This window comes from Diceros bicornis, chromosome 13 (assembly GCF_020826845.1).
Source record: "Diceros bicornis minor isolate mBicDic1 chromosome 13, mDicBic1.mat.cur, whole genome shotgun sequence".
Classification (NCBI taxonomy): domain Eukaryota; kingdom Metazoa; phylum Chordata; class Mammalia; order Perissodactyla; family Rhinocerotidae; genus Diceros; species Diceros bicornis.
The window spans coordinates 31,272,559-31,292,734 of NC_080752.1; the positions used below are offsets into that span (position 1 = coordinate 31,272,559).

Genomic DNA, 20,176 nt, shown 5'->3' on the forward strand with positions numbered 1-20,176 from the left:
CAACCTGAGCTTCGTTGAGAGTGTCACCCGTCTCCAGGAGCCATGCAGGCTCTGGAGATATGGCAGTGAACCAGAGTTATCCTTGCCTGCAAGGAGATGGGCAGCGTCATTACACCCATTTTACATCTGAGCAAACTGCAGCTCCAGTAGTTTAAGTGACTTGGCCAAGTTTATGGAGGCAGAGCAGGGATTTGAACCCAGGATTGTCAGGCTGCAAAGCTCCAGGCATCCCGGCCTCAGTGATGAGGGCAAACTACCACCATTCTGGAGTCCCCAGGTTTATGAAATCTTCGAGGCAGGTCCACATGGAGGAAGATTTGCTCCTGGGGGAGGATTTGACCCTGCTTCAGTCTCAGTGTTTAATCTCCCTAAAGGAACAATGTCCAAGCCCTTTGATGTTGATTCTTTGGCATACAGAGGAGGGGTTCCATACAGATTACCCAGTGACAGTGGGTTCTCGCCTTTTCGTAGTTTGTGTAGCCAGGACTGCTGATGCCTTCCTGTGGTTACGGGAAAGTAATTCATCTTCGTTGCTTGACCAGTATTCTGTAGCGTATACTTCTTGTGCCTGCTCACTTCTCTGATTCTTTGTGGGGGTATGTTTTGTTCTTGGAGCACCTTCACCTGCTTTTTATGATTGGCTCCTCCCATCTGTGGGGTGAGTTGGGCTGCGTATTCTTGTTTGACAGATGAGGAAACTGAGGCACGCGAAGGTTAAGTGACTTGCCCAAGGTTATACAGCAGAACTGGGCTAGAACGTGGCCTCTAGGCTCCTGGCCCAGTGCTCTTAATCGGTGTCTTAATCTGCCTCTTGGGCAAGAGACAGGCTGTGGAGACATCCCCCACTCCAAGACCCCCGCTGACCACCATCTTCCATCCTGTGTTTAGCAGAGCCTTCCCCTGGCGGCCACGGGACACAGGTCAACGTCACATGCATCGTGAATGTTTGCAGCAGCTCTGGTCACGGCTCTCAGTGCCCCTCCCAGACCAGCTCCACGACGGGGGACACGGATGCGAGCCCCTCAGGCTCCCCGAAGGACGAGCAGGTCCCCTTCTCCAAGGAGGAATGCCCGTGTCAGTCCCCACCGGGGGCTCCAGAGACTCTGCAGCAGAACCCAGAGGAGAAGCCCCTGCCCCTTGGCGTGCCTGATGCTGGGATGAAATCATTAACCAGGCCGGCCTGGGACATGTCACAGCCAAGGTGGGCCCATCCCTGGTCCTTCTAGGCCCCACCCCCAGGACTCTGGCTCTTTCTGGGCCAAATTCCTTTAGTGGCCTCCAGCCTCAGCCTTTCTCTCACCTGCAGGTGGAGGGATGAGGCAGGGAGAGTCGTGGAAAACCTCTCCTGTCACAGTGTGCGTCCCTCTCAGAAGGCTAGCTGGACAGGGACTGCTGGGCAGCCCCGGGCGAGCCCTGCCTCTCTGAGAGCTGCCCCCCAGCCAGTCCTGCGAGCTTGGCTTCTGGAGCCCTTGTTTAGTCTTTCATCCCTGGGTCTACTGGGGAGGAGGGACGCTGCGTGCGTGCGTCATCCATGGAGAAAGGGCAGTGCTTTAGCCTGGATGCTGAGACTGCAAATCGGTCCCAGCGGGGGTGGGGGTGTCATCCATCGGATGGTTCTATGCAAGGCAGGGGTGACAGCCCTTGTAGGGCGGTCCCCAAGTTACTCAGGACCCTTGAAAAGCACCACCTCCAAATCCATTCCTGCTAGTTCCACCTCTTGTATCATGGTGTGACAACCAGCTGCCCAGAGGGTCCAGGCAAGCAGCCTGAATGCGTGCCCTGGTCTGGGCAAGATAGCAAACCTCTAACTGAAAATCTTCCAATTTTAACATGTGGCAATTAAATTTAAAAAAGTAAGCACCATGCAGGCAAACAAGCCAACCACACAACAAAGCCAAACTCAGAGTTTGCATCCTCTGCCTTTGACCTTTGTTTCAGGTCCCCCCAGCTCCAGCCCCTCCTCCCTGCTGTCTGGTGTGGGTTCCAAGGCCACACCTTCTCCTATCAGGGAATTTCGGGAACCAGAGATGACTGAGGCTCGCAGTCATCCTCTCCTCCTACCTCAGCCTGGACCTTCCTCCTTTACCTTCCGAGGGGGTGCCCCTGTTTTCCCTGACCCCCTCCCACTGTTCCTGGAGGCCCAGCCCCAGAGGAGTCATGGGGCCACTTTGGTACTGTGCCCACTGTGATCCTGAGTGGATGTGAGATGCTGAGAGCCAGTCTTGTGTTTGTGTGTCTGTGTTGTGTGTTGCGGGTCTGTGTAGCCATGTTGTTGGGTTGAATGGCTTGCTTGAAGCAGCTGAAGCCAACAATCTTGCCAAAGGATTCTTCTCCATTAAAGAGTCAGCCTGCTCCCCACAGACACACACCTAAGACCCTGCAGAGGGTGAACAAGTGTGGCCTTGACCAGATCCTGAAGGACGGGAGATGGGAACTCCTTGAGAAGCCACTTGGGTCCCAAGTACTTGGATTCCTTGTTGAAAAAATCCACTGGACTTGAACTTGGCAGCTGCAATTTGGAGGGTAGGAGAGTCCAGCCATTATGATAGAGACAAGAAAGGCTTCCACCCTGGAATCCAGATATCCACTGCCTGGACTGGCCAGGGTCTCTGCCCACATCTGACCCTGCATGGCGATGGAGCATGTCTGCCCCCTGGTGGACTGTCCTGGGAGGACCTCAGGCTGCATTGCCATCACCCCCCAGAGCAGGGAAGCCATGAGTTGGAAGCAGACCCTTTCTGGGTGTGGCCTCAGTTCCCCGGCTTGTGTTGATGCCAAGACAATGAGTTTGCACTGTTACTGGACAGCATTCCTGCTTATAAATAAACCTTCTGTTTGTTGTACACGTTGACCCCTGGCTCTGGCTTTCGGTCTGAGCTGGGGTTTGTCTATGGTCCTGCTTGCCTGCCACCAATGTGTAGGAGGAGATAGGGTCATGGCCACTGGAGTCTGACAAGGCCATGCTGTGGCTGGACCCCAGAAGCACCCCCATAACAGCTGCCCTTGCTGAGAACCTGCTGCTCCCTCAGACCTGTGAACAGTAAGATGGCAGATTCCTGCCCAGAACCACCAGCTGGCCTCTGAATATGCCCTCATCACATGCCCTGTCACCTCTATCTCCTCAGCCTGCTCTTGGGGTTGGAGTGGGGGCTCTGCAGATCTGCTTGTTTACGTGCAGCCCCCTTCCTCAGGGGAGTGAGGCTCATCGCCAGCTGCACAGATGAGCTCGGGGGCTCTGGGAGCACAGAGGAGGGCCCTGGGCACAGCCAGGGAGTCAGGAGAGGGTTCTGGAGATGACTTCTGACCTGTCGCTGAGGCATGAGCAGGAGTTTCCCACAATATATGACTGGGAAGAGGTTGCAGGCAAAGGGAGTCCCTTATATAAAAGCCTAGAGGGGAGAGAGGCGCTGATCCGTGAATTCATTCAGCTGACCCCCACCTCCCCCCTTCCAGGCTCACTGTGGCTCCCTCAGCACTTCCGTCTTCATTCTTGGTCATTTCCTGGGCCTCCACTCCTCCCGTGGTCTGGTCTTCTACCATGTATCAGCCACTCACACCCTAGACCAGGGCTCAGCAAACTTATCCTGTAAAGAACCACATAGTAAATATTTTAGTCTTGGGGCGTCTTCTGGTTTCTGTCACAACTACTCAACCCTGCGGTTGAGGCGTGACAGCAGTCACAGATGGCTCACCAAAGAATGGGTGTCTGGAGTGCTTTCCACGACACCAGGCAATTCCCCAGTTCTCAGCGGACACTGACGAGGTGGCCTACGAATTGACCTCAATTGTGACACTACCTGGAGGTAGCGTCAGATCCCACAGGTTAAGGGCTCAGTCCCACAAGCCTACCCCCACCTCAGATGCCCATTGCAAGTCCTGGTTGTCACCTGTGCTTCTGTCCTACAGGCTATAAATCAGAAGTTTCCATGGCCTCCCCCTTGGCTTCAGTTATTTGTTAGAAAGCTCTCAAAGCTCAGAGAAACATTTACTGATGTTGACCAGTTTATGGTAAAGGATGTGATAAAGGGTGCAGACAAACAGCGGGATGAAGAGACGCACAGGGTGAGGTCTGGGAGGGTCCCGAGTGCAGGAGCTTCTGTCCCCTTGGAACTGGGAATGCCCCACCCTCCTGGCATGCTTACCAACCCGGAAGCTCCTCAAATCTCATTGTTCAAGAGTTTTTATGGAGTTCTTTCTCCCCAAAGATCAGTGGGTGGGGCTGAAAGTTTTTGTTTTCGTTTTTGTTTTTACAATTCAGAAAGAGTTTGATAAACAGCCACTAAACATTGCACCAAAGCATTTGGAAACACAATTTCTACAGAGAGGCAAAGGTCAGGCTTCCATTCTAAATTCCTTAAGATGATCATGGCTGGTGACCAGCCCATCCTGAGACTTTCTAGGGGCCTCACCCTGAATCACCTCAGCAGCTCAAAAAGGGCTCCTTATGAACAACAAAAAACACTCTCATCGCTCAGGAAATTCCAAAGGTTTTAGGAGCTCTGTGCAGGAACCAGGAACAAAGAGCAAATATATTTCTTATTACACCACAAATGTGACTGTATTTCAATAAAACTTTATACCAAGAGGCAGCAGGTGGATTTGGCCTCTGGCCTGTAGTTTGCCGCTCCCTGCCCTAGACCCTGTCATTACGGATAGCCACAACCATAATCTCCATTTCCAGCATCCCGCTTCCCCCACCTCCCACCCCCAAACCCAACACTGTCCTCTGTCTTTCTCCTCTCTGGGACCTGCAATCCGTTGATCCCACCATCCCTCAGCCTCTCCTGTCTTATCTGGCACAAACACTATGGTCAATCACTTTGTCCCTTGCATTCAACCTCCACTCCCTGGTCTTTCTCCTCCTTTATTGTTCTCTCTCTGGTTAAATCTAGCTCTCTGTGTGTGCCACACCTGCACCTGTGCACCTGTACAGGGCAGGATTGAAAACAGTCAACCATGCTGGCAGGTCTCACTTAATTTCATGACCATTAAACTCTAAGGGAGTCCTTGGTGCCGCCCAGCAGTCAGCATGTCCACCTCCCCACTTCCTGGTGTACTAGTTTCCTATTGCTGCTGTAACAAACCAGACAAACTTAGTGGCTTAAAATGACACAAATTCATTCTCTTACAGTTCTGGAGATCAGAAGTCTAAACATCAAGGTGTCGCCAGGGCTGCTAGGCTATAGAGGAAAGTCTATTTCTGGAGGCCCTAGGAGAGAATCCATTTCCCTGCCTTCAGCTTCTAGAGGCACCTTCACTCCTTGGCTTGTGGCCCCTTCCTCCATCTTCAAAGCTAGCAGTGTAGTATATTCTGTAGTCACATGTCCCTCTGCCTCTCAATAAGGATACGTGTGATTACATTGGGCCTACCAGGTAATCCAGGATAATCTCCCCATCTCAGGATCCTGCCAGGTAACATATTCACAGATTTCAGGGATTCAGATGTTGTCATCTTTGTGGGAGCCATTATCCAGCCTACCAACCCCCACCATCCACACACTCTCTCACCCCCCTAGACAGACTCTTTCACCCGCTCTCTTCTCTCCTCAAGCCTCTGACCTCACCCCCTTTTACCTTCAGCTGGTTGCCTGGCTGCCTGTTTCACTGAGAAGATAAAATAAACACAAGAGAACATCCTTGGCTCCCCGACCATGTGTACCCTCCCACCTGCATCTGTGCCCAGATCCTCAGCCTTCTGCCCTGTGACTAGGGATAAACACCCAGGCTGCTGGCTAAGGACATCTGCACGGGGTCTTAGCATCTCTCCCAACTCAAGGACATTGCTCCAGCAACTCTTTTCTCTCTCTCCTTTGGTATCAGCTTCCTCGTCTCCTGGATCTTTCCTGTCTGCACGCAAACATACTGATATTTCTCCCATTTAAAAAACAACGTGCAGGGCCGGCCCCGTGGCTTAGCGGTTGGGTGCACGCGCTCCGCTGCTGGCGGCCCGGGTTCGGATCCCGGGCTCGCACCAGCGCACCACTTCTCCGGCCATGCTGGGGCCGCGTCCCACATGCAGCGACTAGAAGGATGTGCAGCTATGACATACAACTATCTACTGGGGCTTTGGGGGAAAATAAATAAATAAAATTATAAAAAAAATAAATAAATAAAATAAAAAACAACGTACAGGGGCTGGCCCGGTGGCACAAGCAGTTAAGTGCACGCGCTCCGCTTTGTTGGCCCGGGGATCGCAGGTTCAGATCCCGGGCGCGCACTGCCTCACCGCCTGTCAAAGCCATGCTGTGGCGGCGTCCCATATAAAGTGGAGGAAGATGGGCATGGATGTTAGCTCAGGGCCAACCTTCCTCAGCAAAAAAAAAAGAAAAAAAAAAAAAACATACAGTCACACACCTCATAACGACATATCAGTCAAGGACATACGGCATATACGACAGTGGTCCCGTAAGATTACTACCATATAGCCCATCTGTGTAGTAGGCTGTACCATCTATAAGTACTGTAGGGGAGGAAGAAATTTTTCACTACCCTTCTAGGTTCTTCCGGCTGGTCTAAGAATTAAATTGACATGAGACAGATTAACAGGAGAAAAACAAACACAAGTTTAATAACATGTATACATGGGAGAAACCCAGGGAAACTGAGTAACTCACCAAAATGGCTGAAGCCCTCACCTTAAATACCATCCTCAGCTGAAGACAAAAGAAGATGCTGGGGGCCAACCCTGTGGCTTAGCGGTTAAGTGCAAGCGCTCCGCTACTGGCGGCCCGGGTTCGGATCCCGGGCGCGCACCAATGCACCGCTTCTCTGGCCATGCTGAGGCCGCGTCCCACATACAGCAACTAGAAGGATGTGCAACTACGACATACAACTATCTACTGGGGCTTTGGAGAGAAAAAGGGGAAAAAAACCAGGAGGAGGATTGGCAATAGATGTTAGCTCAGAGCCGGTCTTCCTCAGCAAAAAGAGGAGGATTAGCATGGATGTTAGCTCAGGGCTGATCTTCCTCAGAAAAAGAAAAAAAACAGAAGAAGATGCTGGGGGTGAGGAGAGTTAAGGACTTCAAAGGGAAAGAAGGCAATTCACAGGTGGGTGAAAAGGAGCAAACATTTGGAAAACAAGTGTCTGGCTACACAGAAATAGAAGAACACAGAGGGGAGCCCAACAAAGAGGCTTTTCTAGGTTCCTCCCTGTCCGCCACCCAGTTCATGTGATGCTAAGGTGATAGCTCGCTTCCTGAGACAGGTTTTTTAATCTAAATTCTTTTAGGAAGTTAAGGGGGAGGTAACAAGAAAAACTTTCTGAGTCTTTTGTTTCTTGAAAATAATCAGCCTAAAATAATCCCCATGTTAAAGAGACAAATTTTGGGGTGGCAAATTTTGTTCCCCTTGAGTACACGCTATGATGTTCACACGAGGACAAAATCGCCTAACGATGCATTTCTCACAACTTATCGCTGTTGTTAAGTGACGCATGACTATACCACCTCACAGCCATTAGAATGGCTACTATGAAAACAAAAAACAGAAAACAGAAAATAACAAGTATTGGTGAAGAGGTGGGGAAATTAAAGCCTTCGTGCACTGTTGATGGGAATGTAAAATGGTGCAGCTGCTATGGAGTATGGTAGGGCAGTTTCTCAAAAAATTAAAAATAGAATTACCATATGATCCAGCATTTCCACTTCTGGGTATATACCCCAAAGAATTGAAAACAGACGCAAACAGATACTTGTACACCAATGTTCATTGCAGCACTATCAAAAGGTGGAAGCAAACTAAGTGTCCATCAGTGGATGAAGAGATAACAAAAAGGTGGTATATTCATACAATGAAATATTATTCAGCCTTAAAAAGGAAAATAGTTCTTTTTTTTTTCTTTATTTGCTGAGGAAGATTCGCCCTGAGCTAATGTCTGTGCCAGTCTTTCTCTACTTTGTATGTGGGACACTGCCACAGCATGGCTGGTGAGTGGAGTAGGTCCGCGCCCGGGATCCGAACCCATGAACCTGGGCCGCTGAAGTGGAGCACTCAGAACTTGAACCACTCAGCCACAGGGCCAGGCCCAAGGAAAGGAATTCTAACACATGCTACAAGGATTAAACTTGAAGCCATTATTCTAAGTGAAAAAAGCCAGTCACAAAAAGACAAATACTGTGTGATTCCACTTATATGAGGTACCTAGAGTAGTCCAATTCATAGAGACAGAAAGTAGAAGGGTAAAAAGAAAAAAGTAAAAGGGTGGTTGTCAGGGGCTGGCGGGAGATGAGGATGAGGAGTTAGTGTTTACTGGGAACAGAGTACTCAGTTTTGCATGATGAAAAGAGTTAGGGAGATGGATGGTGGTGATGGTCACACAACAATGTGAATGTACTTAATGCCACCGAACTGCACACTTAGGAATGGTTAAGATGGTAAGGTTTATGTTATGTGTATTTCACTACAATTAAAAACAACAACATCAGGGTCGGCCCCGTGGCTTAGCAGTTAAGTGCACGTGCTCCGCTACTGGCGGCCCAGGTTCGGATCCCGGGCGTGCACCGATGCACCGCTTCTCCGGCCATGCTGAGGCCACGTCCCACATACAGCAACTAGAAGGATGTGCAACTATGACATACAACTATCTACTGGGGCTTTGGGGGAAAAAAGGAGGAGGATTGGCAATAGATGTTAGCTCAGAGCTGGTCTGCCTCAGCAGAAAGAGGAGGATTAGCATGGATGTTAGCTCAGGGCTGATCTTCCTCACACACACAAAAAAAGACAACAACATCAGCCACAACAAAAACCCTCCTGAAAACAATTCTCCCTCCAGTTACTGTCAGATTTCTGAACTCTTCTTAGCAAAAACACCTAGAAAATGTGGTCTATCTATATTCACTGTCTCTAATTTATCTTCTCCCATTTTCCCTTGAGCTCACTCCAGTAAGGCTGTGTCGACATCTGCACTAAAACTCCACTAAAACTCTAACTGTCCATGCTGCTGCTAAATTCAGTGGTGGATCTCCGGCGTCCTCTCGCTTCCCCTGTGGGCAGCATTTGAACCGACTGACCAGCCCCCTCCCTGGAACACAGTCCTCACCTGGCTCCAGGGGCTCACACTCCCCTGGCTCACCTGCCATCTCAGGGCCCCTTCTGCCTCCTTTGCTGGTTTGTCCTTATGCCTCTTCCCCATCTCCCGCTCACTCCATTGCTGGGACCCATCCAGCTTCATGGCTTTAAGGACCAGAGATGTGTCCTGCCAGCGCTCAGTGTTTGAATGGACAAGTCTTTCCTGTGCTCTTACTTCACGTCAGACACTGCTCTAGGTGCTGGGATGCAGCAGCTACTGAAACTAAGTGAATGGGAAGAGAGACAGTAAGAAAATATACAGTCAGCTAATAGCAGACCTTGATGAAGAAAATGAAGCCAGACATGGAGGATTTTCTGGATCAGGAGGTCAGGGAAGGGACCAGAGAGATGATGTGAAGCAGAGGCCTGAGGAACAGAGGGAGGAGCCGAGTATTCCCTGGGACTAGGACGGGGTGCAGTGTGAGGGATAGAGGGTGGCTGGGTCCAAAGGGCTTCCACTGTGCTGCTAAGGTGGGCAGTGGGCAAAGGGACTCCCTGAAAAGTTGTAACCAGTGGAGAGACACAGCCAGATTTATCTTTCGGAACGACGTTTCCAGATGCTGGGCAGAGAGTGTGTTGGTGTTACCAAACCAGGTTCGTTTTGCCTGCCGTGTAATTATGCTCATCACCAAGATGATGCTTTTGCAGCAGAGAAAGGGTTTATTCACAAGGCAGCCAAGTGTGAAAACGGGAGAACAAATCTCAAATCCTCCGCCCCAAAAAATGAGGATTAGGGATATTAATGGGGTAAAGGAGCAGGTTGGTCTGAAGTGTGGGAATAGATGATTGGAGGTTGGAGAGAAGTGAGGTTATTGACGATCTGCACAAGCGCAGTCAAGCTTCACTGCTATTCATAGGATGCATGTTCACCAAATGCGGTGTTGGCATGATCTGAGGGTGGAGTTTTTAGTTCCCTGACATCAGGAGTTCACCTATCAGACACCTGTGCATGCCCAGTTGGTGGGTTGGTGGTTTTGACTGGCCTGAACCAGACAGGAGTTGACTCTTAGTTCCTGAAAAACTTAATCACCCATTACCATGGTCAGAGATGTTATCTATAGGGGGAGTTTTAGCAATGCATTATCTAACTACTTTTGCAGACAACTAACTGAGTTTAGTTAAAGCAACTTGGCTCCAGGATTCATTGGGGAGTGGGGACAGGGATGCTAATCTTGTCCTTGGCTCTCAGGCCCTCTCGTTACCAGGAGGTGGGGCGGCTCCTCCTGAAGGCCCCTTGCTCTGGCTACATTGGGGGGATGGCTAGGGAAGGACATCTTGGAAGCAAAGAGACCGGCGATGTGCTGGTTGTTCTCCGCCCACCCACTCCAGTTCCTCTCTCTGTACCCTGGGAGACTGCCTTCTGCAGACCACATCCCCAGACGCTTGCCCTGAGGCTTCCAGCAGGGTTTGCCCACGGGAAGGCACTAACAGGAGACTGGAGAGTGGGAGGAGAGCAAGGCAAGGCATGTATTCCCTCCTCCCAACTCCCTTACAGTGGCTTCTCCCTGTAACCTCACTCCCGTCATGCTCTGTTACCACCTCTCCCTCTCTTGCCCCAACTATCCCCTCAGTTTCCCCATCTACACAATGGGGGTAATAACAGGTGATTCAGAGGCAGGGGGCACAGAAGAAAACTCTTCCTCTATTCTCAGTCCTCTACTTCTGACACTTCTGGTCACCAAAGGTGTGGGTTCTTTCCCCACACAAAGCAATTCTGTGACACCAGCTGGGCATGCTACAATTTCATTCAATTCCGACACTATCTACCTGGAGATAGTATCAGGTCCCACAGGTTAAGGGCTCAGTCCTACAAGACTGCCCTCCTCCCCATGTCAGATGCCAACTGCAAGTCCAGGTTACCAGCTGTGCTTCTGACCCATGGTCTCTAAATCAGGTTCCCTCGCACCCCAACTTGGGTTTGATTAATTTGCTAGAGCAGCTCACAGAACTCAGGAAAACAATTTACTGACTAGATTACCAGTTTATTACAAAGGATACAACTCAGACTCAGGAACAGCCAGATGAAAGAGATGCACGGGGCAAGGTTTATGTGGGAAGGGGCTGGGGCCTCCATGCTCTCTCTGGGTGCCCCACCCTCCCAGCACCTCCACATGTTCAGAAGCCTAGAGGCTCTCTGAAGCCCATCCTTTTAGGTTTTTACGGAGGCTTCATTAATAGGCATGACTGATTAAATCGTTGGTTGTTGGCGATTGCTTCAACCTCCAGCCCCTCTCCCCACCCTGGAGGTAGGGGATGGGGCTGAAAGTTCCAACGCTTTAATCACATGCTTCGTTCCCCTGGCAACCAGCTTCCATCCGTCAGAGCTTTCCAAATGTTGCCTCATTAACATAAACTTAGGTGTGGTTGAAAGGGAGGTTTGGTATGAATAACAAGACACGGGTTTCACCTTTATGGCTCTGGAGCTATTTCAGGAACTGAGGCCACAAGAACAAATATTAGAACAAAAGATGATCCCATTGCTCTTGTCACTTAGGAAATTCCAAAGGTTTTAGGAGCTGTGAGCCAGGAACAGAGGACATAAGACCAAATACATACTTCTTATTATAAATCACAATAACACAGGGGGTAAATCTGGAACAACTGAAGGCAGCTGCCTGCCTTATGGGTTATCCAGTCCAAATGGGCCAGGTGCAGCCTCTCCTGCCTCTGTCTTTTCTTTACAGGGGACAAAACAAGTGGTTTCACTAAGGCAGGGCCAGCTTGGATGGGAAGGGAGCAACTTGTTGATTTCTCTTCGTCTACTTTTCATGCATTCATCATCGTTATGGAGCCCTCTGATGGATCAGCATGGAAGTCAAGAGTTGTGGGCTCTCGAAGCCCACCTGCCCAGGTGTGAAGCCTGGCTCCACCACTTCCTGTCTGTGTGACCTCAGGCAAGTTAATGAACTCCTCTGTGCCTCACGCTCCTTATCTGTAAAATGGGGTTAAAATAGTACCTCCCTCGGAGTGAGGGATTACATGAGTTACTGTCTGTAAAAGGCTTGGAACTGTGCCCGGCACATAGTTAGTGCTCAGCAAATATTAGTTGCTATTGTGTGTGTGTGTAGGTGCTGGGATGCAACAGAGTCCAGGACAGCCTGGGTCCCTGTCCAGAGCTGACACTAGGAGGGGCTACGTACAGAAATACCTGTAGGCTATACCAGGTGGCAGTAAGTGCTAAGAAGAAAATTACGGCAACGTAAGAGGACAGAGACAAGCAGGATGCTGCTAGTTTGCAAGGTGGGTTGAGGAGGGCTTCTCCAAGGAGCTGGCCTTTGAGCAGAGGCCTTGCTGAAGGGAGGGCGGGACAGCCTTGGGACTCTGGGTAGGACAGGAGATGAGGTCAGAGAGGGTGGCTTCAGAAGCTACGGAAAGGATATTGGGTTTTATTTTCAGCGTGATGGGAGGGATCCGAGCCAGGGAGTGTGAGGCGTTGCTCGGTCTAGGAGTTGGAAAACTGAGTTGTGGTTATTCTATCTCCATAACCGCCCTAGGATGTAGGCAAGGTACACACTATCCCTGCTTTGCAGAGGAGGACACTGAGGGGCAGGGCCCGCTGGTTTGGTACTTATCTAAGGAGTCGAGTTGGGTGCGCTGTCTGGCTGTCTGTTGACTGTGGGAGGCTCCTGATGACCAGCTCTGTAGAATTCTACGAGAAAGTCATCGCAGCCTGGATTTAAAGGGGAAGTGCTCTCTCTCCAGGGACTTCTCTGCCCCGCCTGGAGCTCCTTGTTAGGAAACCAGCTAGGAGGGCAGCATCCTGAAAGCTGGGAGGTTGGCCTGAGAAGTTGCTTGGGGCAAACCTAAAGGTCCGGAGTCCTGGGATTCCACCCTATCTCCACTGATAACCTGCTGTGTGAATCTAGAGCAGCTGCTGTCCCTTTCTAGAGCTCAGAATCTCCATCTGTAAAATGAGGGGGCTGGCCCCTGAGCTGTGATCTATCCTTTGTCCGTGGTCCTTTTTCCCACAGGGTGACAGTACCACCTCTGCCCAGGCTGTCTGCATTTTCACAGAGACTCTGGACCTGAGCCATCAAACACAGAAGCCAGTAGGCATGTGTGGCTATTGAGCACCTGAAACATGGCTAGTCTCAGCAGAGATGTGTGAAGTACATCTCAATACAAAACACCAAAGTTTGAAGACTTAGTACAAAACATACACATAAAATATCTCTTTATTAATTTTATATTGATTACATGTTGAAATGATAGTATTTTGGAGACAGTAGGTTAAATAAAATATTAACATTAATGTCACCTGTTTCTTTTCCTTTTTTTTTTTTGCTGAGGAAGATTCGCCCTGAGCTAACATCCATGCCAGTCTTCCTCCACTTTCCATGTGGGTTGCCGCCACAGCATGGCCGCTGATGAGTGGTGTACATCCACGCCCAGGAACTGAACCTGGGCTGCTGAAGTGGACTGCACTGAACTTAACCACTAGGTCACGGGGCCGGCCCCCTATTTTCACTCTTTTTAATGTGGCTGCTAGAAAATTTAGAATGATGTATGTGGCTTGCATTATATTTCTATTGGACAGCGCTGCTCTGGGAAGTTCAATGTCTTCAAGATCTGATTAAATTAATTCATAATTAAATTGCAGCTCCCCCTCCCCTGAGATCCCTGCCTCCCCCATGGGACTCTTACAGTACGTATCACCTTCTCAGATACTGTATAATTTACATGTCTGTTGTATTTCTTGCTTGCCGTCTGCTCCTCCGACTAGAACACAAGCTCCAGTGGGCAGAGCTTAGTCTATTTTGCTATTTGCTTGATGCACCCCAAGTGCTTAGAACACTGCAAGGCACCTGGTAGGAGCTCAGTAAATGGTGAATGAATGAATGAATGAATGTAGGCATAGGAAGAGTAGGGGTTCACTGGTCGCCAAATCTCCCAATTTTTCTAGAGAAGCTCCAACTTCAGATTTTCATGCGTAATCTCCAGCTTTTAAAATGTTGTAACAGGTGCCCGTGGCTTAGCGGTTAAGTGCGCGGCTCCGCTACTGGTGGCCCGGTTCGGATCCTGGGCGCGCACCGACGAACCGCTTCTCCGGCCATGCTGAGGCTGCGTCCTACATACAGCAACTAGAAGGATGTGCAACTATGACATACAACTATCTACTGGGGCTTTGGGGGGGGGGGGAAAGAAGGAGGATTGGCAATAAATGTTAGCTCAGAGCCGGCATTCCTCAGCAAAAAAGAGGGGGATTCAGTATGGATGTTAGCTCAGGGCTGATCTTCCTCACACACACGCAAAAAAAAAAATGTTGTAACTAATTTCAATTATTTTAAAGCATTGTGTGGACCCAAAGAAACATTTCTGCAGCAGCTCTGGCTGCCTGTCTGCACCCCCTCTGGTGTAGGTGATTCTGGAGCTGATATATACTGGGCCACATGGGGAGGGGCCTGATAGAAAGGAGTGCTGAGCAGGGCTCCTCAAATCTGCCTGTCCCAGGAAACTTGGCTCCCCTGGGCCAACAAGCATCTCAGGGTCTAGGGTGGATGGTAATTAGGGATGACCCCCATATTCCGTAGCCCCTCACCTGTTATGTGTCTATAGCCTGCAGCTTCGGGGGCCACAGCATGGGTGGGGGACCAAGGGAGGACCTTCCCCGTGGCCAACACAACCCTTCCCCTTGACAAGGCCATTGTTTGACCTCTCTGTCCCCTGGTTCCCCCACAACAGGTGTAAGTTTTGCTCTGATGGTTGAAGACAGTTCAGGGCAGTGGGCTGGTGCAGGAAGGGCTGTAGCCCTGTTGGAGAGCACTTCACATTTGCAGCAGAGACCTGGGTTGTCCCATGATCTCTCTGTATGACCTTGAGTAAGTCCCTTCCCCTTTCTTGTCCTCAGTTTCCCCTTTTGTACAATGAGGGCTTTGGACCAGCACTGCATTTCCAAACCCATCACCTGGGGGCGCTGGGTCCCCCTGCAGGCTCACTGAATTAGAAGCCCTGGGTGGCCAGACCTTCTCATTGAGGCCTCCCCTGTCCACTCCTCTAAACCCTGGCTACCCCTCTTCCTACCATGCTTCCCTGCATTTTTTCCTCTTCAGCACCTATCACCATCTGTTCACTTGATATTTTATGCTGACTTTGCTTATTGTCCGTCTCTCTCCTTCTGCTGGTATGTAAGCCCCATGAGGGCAGGGATTTTTAAAATGCCAGCTTTATTGAGGAATAATTTACAGAAAACACAATTTACCAATTTTTTTGTGTGTGTGAGGAAGATCGGCCCTGAGCTAACATCCATGCCAATCCTCTTTTTGCCAAGGAAGACTGGCCCTGAGCTAACATCCATGCCCATCTTCCTCCACTTTATGTGGGATGCTGCCACAGCATGGTCTGACAAGCGGTGCATCGGTGCCCGCCTGGGATCTGAACCCGGGCCACCAGCAGCAGAGCACGCACACTTAATTGCTATGCCACGGGGCCGGCCCCACAATTTACCAATTTTAAGAGCCCACTTCAATGAATTCTGACAACTGCATGCAGCCTTGTGACCACCTCAACAGTCAAGACATAGAACAGTTTCATCACCCCCAAAACTTCCCTTGCGCCCCTTCCCAGGCAATCTCCTCCCTCACCCCCGGCCCCTGGCTACCACCAACCTGCTTATGCCATTCTAATTTGGTCTTTTCTGGAATATCATAGAAATGGAAACATTACAGTATGTGGTCTTTTGTGGTCTGGCTTTTTTCACAAAGCTAATACTTTTGAGGTTCCTCTAAGATGGGGCCTGTATCAGTAGTTTTTAAATTTTTATTGCTCAGTAGTATTCTATCGTATGGGGATATTGTAACCTGTTTATCCATTTTCCTGCTGATGGACACTTTGATTATTTCTTGGTTTTGGCTATTATGAATAAAGCTGCTATGAACATTCACGTATAAGTCTTTGCGTGCACAAGTGCTTTCATTTCTCTTGGGTAGATACCCAGGAGTGGATAGCTGTATCTATGTTTAGATTGATAAGAAAGCCAGGGCACGAAGACTTGCAGTAATACTAGTTGAACGAATGGTGCCCTGGCATCTGCATCTTTAGCCAGCTCTCCAGGTATGGCCAGGTGTCTTTGTACTGGATGATTTGGACTCGGATCCTTCAGCTCTGATGGACTGCTTTCCTTCTGCCTTCCATCTGTGGAGTCCATGGTTTTACGCCCAAACCTCAGCCCCTGAGGGAACCCAGCCTTGAGATTCTGAGAGGTTGAACCCACCTCACAGGAACCCAGGCCTTGCCTAGGAGTGAGTCAGACCTCTGTCACCTTCATTAGTTTAGCATTATGAGGGTTGATAATTATTATGGTAAATACACTGTTGCAACCTTGCCATCCTGTGTCCTGCATCCTCTGACTTTTTATGAGCCTGAGGGGTTTCTTCCTGCCTTTCTTGTGATAAGGCAAGAATGAAGTGTTCATTTGTTCAATTATTCATTCATAGCACCTTTATTGAGTCTTTTCTGTGCTTGGCAATATCTAGGTACCGAAGAAACATTTGTGAAAAAGAGAAAATCTCTGCTTTCAGGGTGGGGAAAGATAACAACATATGTATAAACAAATAAATAAGATAATTTCAGGTAACATCAAGTTCTATGAAGAAAATACCACAGGGTAATGGATGAAGGGAACTTTAGATAGGGGAGCAGGGAAATCCTCTCTGAGTTGGAATATTTAAAGCAGGAAGGAGTCTGCTATATGACTATCCAGAGCAGCTCTGTAGCCCCTAGCCACATAAGGCTATTCAGCACTTGAAATGTGTCTAGTTTGTATTGAAATGTGCCCTAAGTGTAAAAAAAACTTTAGATTTCAAAAACTTACTATTAAAAAAACCCTAAAAGATCTCATTAATAATTTTTTTCTGTTGGCTACGGGTTGAGATGATAATATTTTGGCCACATTGGATTAAATAAAATGTATTGTTAATTTCACCTTTTTCTTTTTCCTTTTTTAAAATGTACCAGCTAGTAAATTTAAAATCACGATGTGGCTTGTGTGTGTGGTTTGCGTTTTCTTTCTAGTGGACAGCACTGGTCTAGGGGGAGAGCATCCCAAGCAGAGAGAATGGCAAGTGAACGGCCCGGAGCAGGAGCGGAGAGACGCTGGGGCAGAGGCCAGGGAGCGAGCCGCAGAAATAAGAACGGACCAAATTCAGTGGGATCTGGTGTCGGCTCTGTAACGAGGCGTGTGTTAATTTAAGTGTGACGGGGCAGCCGTTTAAAGCAGGGAAGTGGCATGGTCTGAATCATGTTTTAACAGACCCCTGTGTCTGCTAAGCGCAGAACCCACTGTCGGTGGGCCAGACGGAAGGCAGGGCGTCGCAGAAGGAAGAATCCTGGGTTCCAGTACTGTCTGAGCCAGACTCACTTGCGGCCCTGCCCTCCCCCGGGGCTCCGTTTCCCCCCAATGAAACGGGGCTGGTGAGGCCCTTCTCCCGCTTCAGCCCCGCCAGCATCCGCAGCCCTGCAGGAGCGGCGGCCGGCGGCAGGGGGCGTCTCCTCGATGACTCGGCGCTCGGCTGGCCAGGGGCCGGCCGTCGCCCGCTCGATTGGTCGGGTCGGGGCGGGCCGGAGCGCCGCCGCCATCGCCATTGAGGAGCGGCAGGGAGGAAGCGGCTCGCGGTGCCGGGCTGAGGCGGGCGGACCGGACAGCGACAGGTACGGGCCAGGCGGGCCGGCTCCGCCTCAGACCTGGGGGCCGGGGCCGCCCGCGGGGAGCGCGGCCCCGGGAGCCCGGGGACCCCGGCGTCCGGCCCTCGGGCCGTCTCAGCTTCTCCGGGAGCCCTGGGGCGTCCGAGCCCCCGACGGCCCCGAGCCCGCGCCCTCCCGGGGCCTCCTGCGTCCGAGTCCCCGCAGGTACCCCAGGCACAGGCTCGGGCTGCCTGAGCTTCCCGGGACCCCGGCGTCCGTGTCCGGGGGAGTCCGAGTCCCCGCCGGACCCGGCACCCTTTCCAGGGTCCCGGCAGCCTGGCGCCCGGGATTGGGGGGTGTCAGCCCGCGGCTCGCCGCCTGAGCCGCGGTCTCCATGCGGGACTCGTGTGCGAGCTCCCCAATCTCACGCCCAAGAATGGGGCGCCAGTCAGTTCTCCAGAGTGTCTTAACCGCCCCCTTCACCAGCCTTCTGGGGTCACGTTCTGGCATGGGGACATCAGGCCTCAAACCTGTCTTGACTCCTCGCCCCCCGGGGTCACGCCCTGACTGAGCCCCTCCTCCCAGGTGTGGGACCCGGGCGCCGTTCCCTCCAGGCGTTATCTGGGAGGTGGGGTCTCCGCCCCCGGAGCGGGGCTCAGGATTCCGAGAGCAGAAGGAGCGGCGGGAGGGTTGTGGGAGCTTGGCCTTCTGGGCAGTCCCGTTCTTGTGGGGCCCCGGGCCTGGCACCCACCCCCTTCGGCCTCCTATCTCCAGCCTCGGGGAGTGGTGCCCCGGGCCAGTTGCCAGTCCTTCCTACTCCTGGCTCTGGCCGCCCCTCGAGGGAGGGGCCTGGCTCAAGGTCACGCCCGGCTGTCTGCCCGCCCGTGGGCTGAGCACTGATCCCCAGTGTCACCTGTCCCAACGATTAGGGGAGGCCAGGTAGGGGTTAGTGCCAGGCAGCTGCCTCGAAGCCCTGATGGACCAGAGTGTAAACACTTTGGGATTCTGGCCAGTCTGGCGGCCCTTCCTGACACTGGATTCCTTAAGGGAATCCTTGAAGTGGCCTCAAGCCTGGTTTAGATGCTTAGCAGAGCTAATTGATGCTTGCTGGCTTGGGCCTCAGTTTACTGACCAGGGCCTCTTACAGCGCTTCTCACCCCATCTTTTAATCTGTGCTGTGCATTCTTCCATTGTCAGGGGAAGTAGCGTAGGGCCTGATCTTGTGTACAAACCGACAGTTGTTTACTGGGAGACCATTTGTAGTTGGCACTTCAGAGTTTGTTGGCATTTAGGGCCGAAACCAATGGCAGGATTCAAAAATAAAGAGTACTCTGACTTGGGCTCTTTGCCTCAGTGTGTTTGGAGTCTCCTTAGTAAGACTAAATGGTCAGGTTCCTGCTTTGTTGTCACAGATTTACTTGTTTAAAGTTATAAGAAAGAAATGTGTCCTTTACTCAGACTGTTAAACACTCCTTATTTTTAAAAATTTGTTCTTGTAACCTCTTCTTTAAATAAATGTACCTAATAATCTCTAGCAGATTCCAAGTTTTACACAAAATGTAGCTTAAAAAAAATTTTTTTGGAAAGAAATTAGTATTTCACCAAATGCTATTTATTTACTTATTTGTCTTGACTGTCATTGTTGACAAAAAAAATGTTAACCTCCTCTGGAAGTGCAAGACACTGTTAACAAATAAAAGTCAATTTTTCCTGGAGGTTGAGTTAACTCTTACAGGGCCTTGTGTTTTGGGTCTTTGTCGAGTGGCAGCCTTTCATTTGGGTTAAGTGTATCTTCTGGCACTGAGATCAATCACTGGAGGTGGGGCAGAGTGCTTGGAAAGGCTCCTGACGGGGCTGGTTCCAAGTGCAGTGCATGCCAGAGCAAATCTGGAGTGTCTAGCATGGTGGGCTGGTGTCCGATGGGCTTGGTTCAGAGCAAGATTTGGAGCTCACAGTTCTTTTTTTTTTTTTTTGTGAGGAGGATCAGCCCTGAGCTAACATCTGATTCCAATACTGTTTTTTTTTTTTTTTTTTTTTTTTTTGCTGAGGAAGATTGGCCCTGAGCTAACATCTGTGCCCATCTTCCTCTACATTATATGGGACGCCACCACAGCATGGCTTGATGAGCAGTCAGTTGGTGCACGTCCAGGATCCGAACCTGCGAACCCCGGGCCGCCGAAGCAGAGCACGCACACTTACCCACTTGCCCCACCCAGCCGGCCCCAGGAGCTCACAGTTCTAATTGGGATCTACTAGCTGAGCAATCTCGGAACCCATTTAAACTTTTGTGCCTGAAGTTCCCTCATGTTAACTTTTGTAATACTAAAAATAATCTATGTATTTTTTGTAATACTAATAAATACCAGTTATTATAATAGGCAGTAGTAATCCAGTACTGAATGTCAGTACTGTAGCTGGAACCGGAGGATTTCTGGTGTTTGTAATTACTGACCAAGATAGTTCATTGTATCAGCATCATCTGGTGCCCA

At 50.4% G+C, this 20,176-nt stretch overlaps 2 protein-coding genes across 10 annotated transcripts in view; both read left to right on the forward strand.

The window, feature by feature from the left end:
- TNFRSF1B (TNF receptor superfamily member 1B) overlaps positions 1-2,234 on the forward strand; it is a 33,254-nt gene extending 31,020 nt beyond the window's left edge. Inside the window, exons 10-11 of one of the 3 annotated variants that reach the window (XM_058552930.1) lie at positions 889-1,201; positions 1,939-2,234. In XM_058552930.1, coding sequence (XP_058408913.1) covers positions 889-1,201; positions 1,939-2,035 — 410 coding nt within the window. In that variant the 3' untranslated portion in view covers positions 2,036-2,234. Of the gene's footprint in view, positions 1-888 lie in introns of all 3 variants that reach the window. The other 2 variants (XM_058552931.1, XM_058552932.1) reach the window with 2 other exon arrangements.
- Positions 2,235-17,659: 15,425 nt separating this feature from the next.
- The window catches only part of VPS13D (vacuolar protein sorting 13 homolog D), a 252,521-nt gene continuing 250,004 nt past the window's right edge, over positions 17,660-20,176 (forward strand). For all 7 annotated transcript variants that reach the window (XM_058552933.1, XM_058552934.1, XM_058552936.1 and 4 more), the window contains exon 1: positions 17,660-17,714. The gene's annotated coding sequence lies outside the window, so the exon portion shown is untranslated. The remainder of the gene's footprint in view (positions 17,715-20,176) is intronic.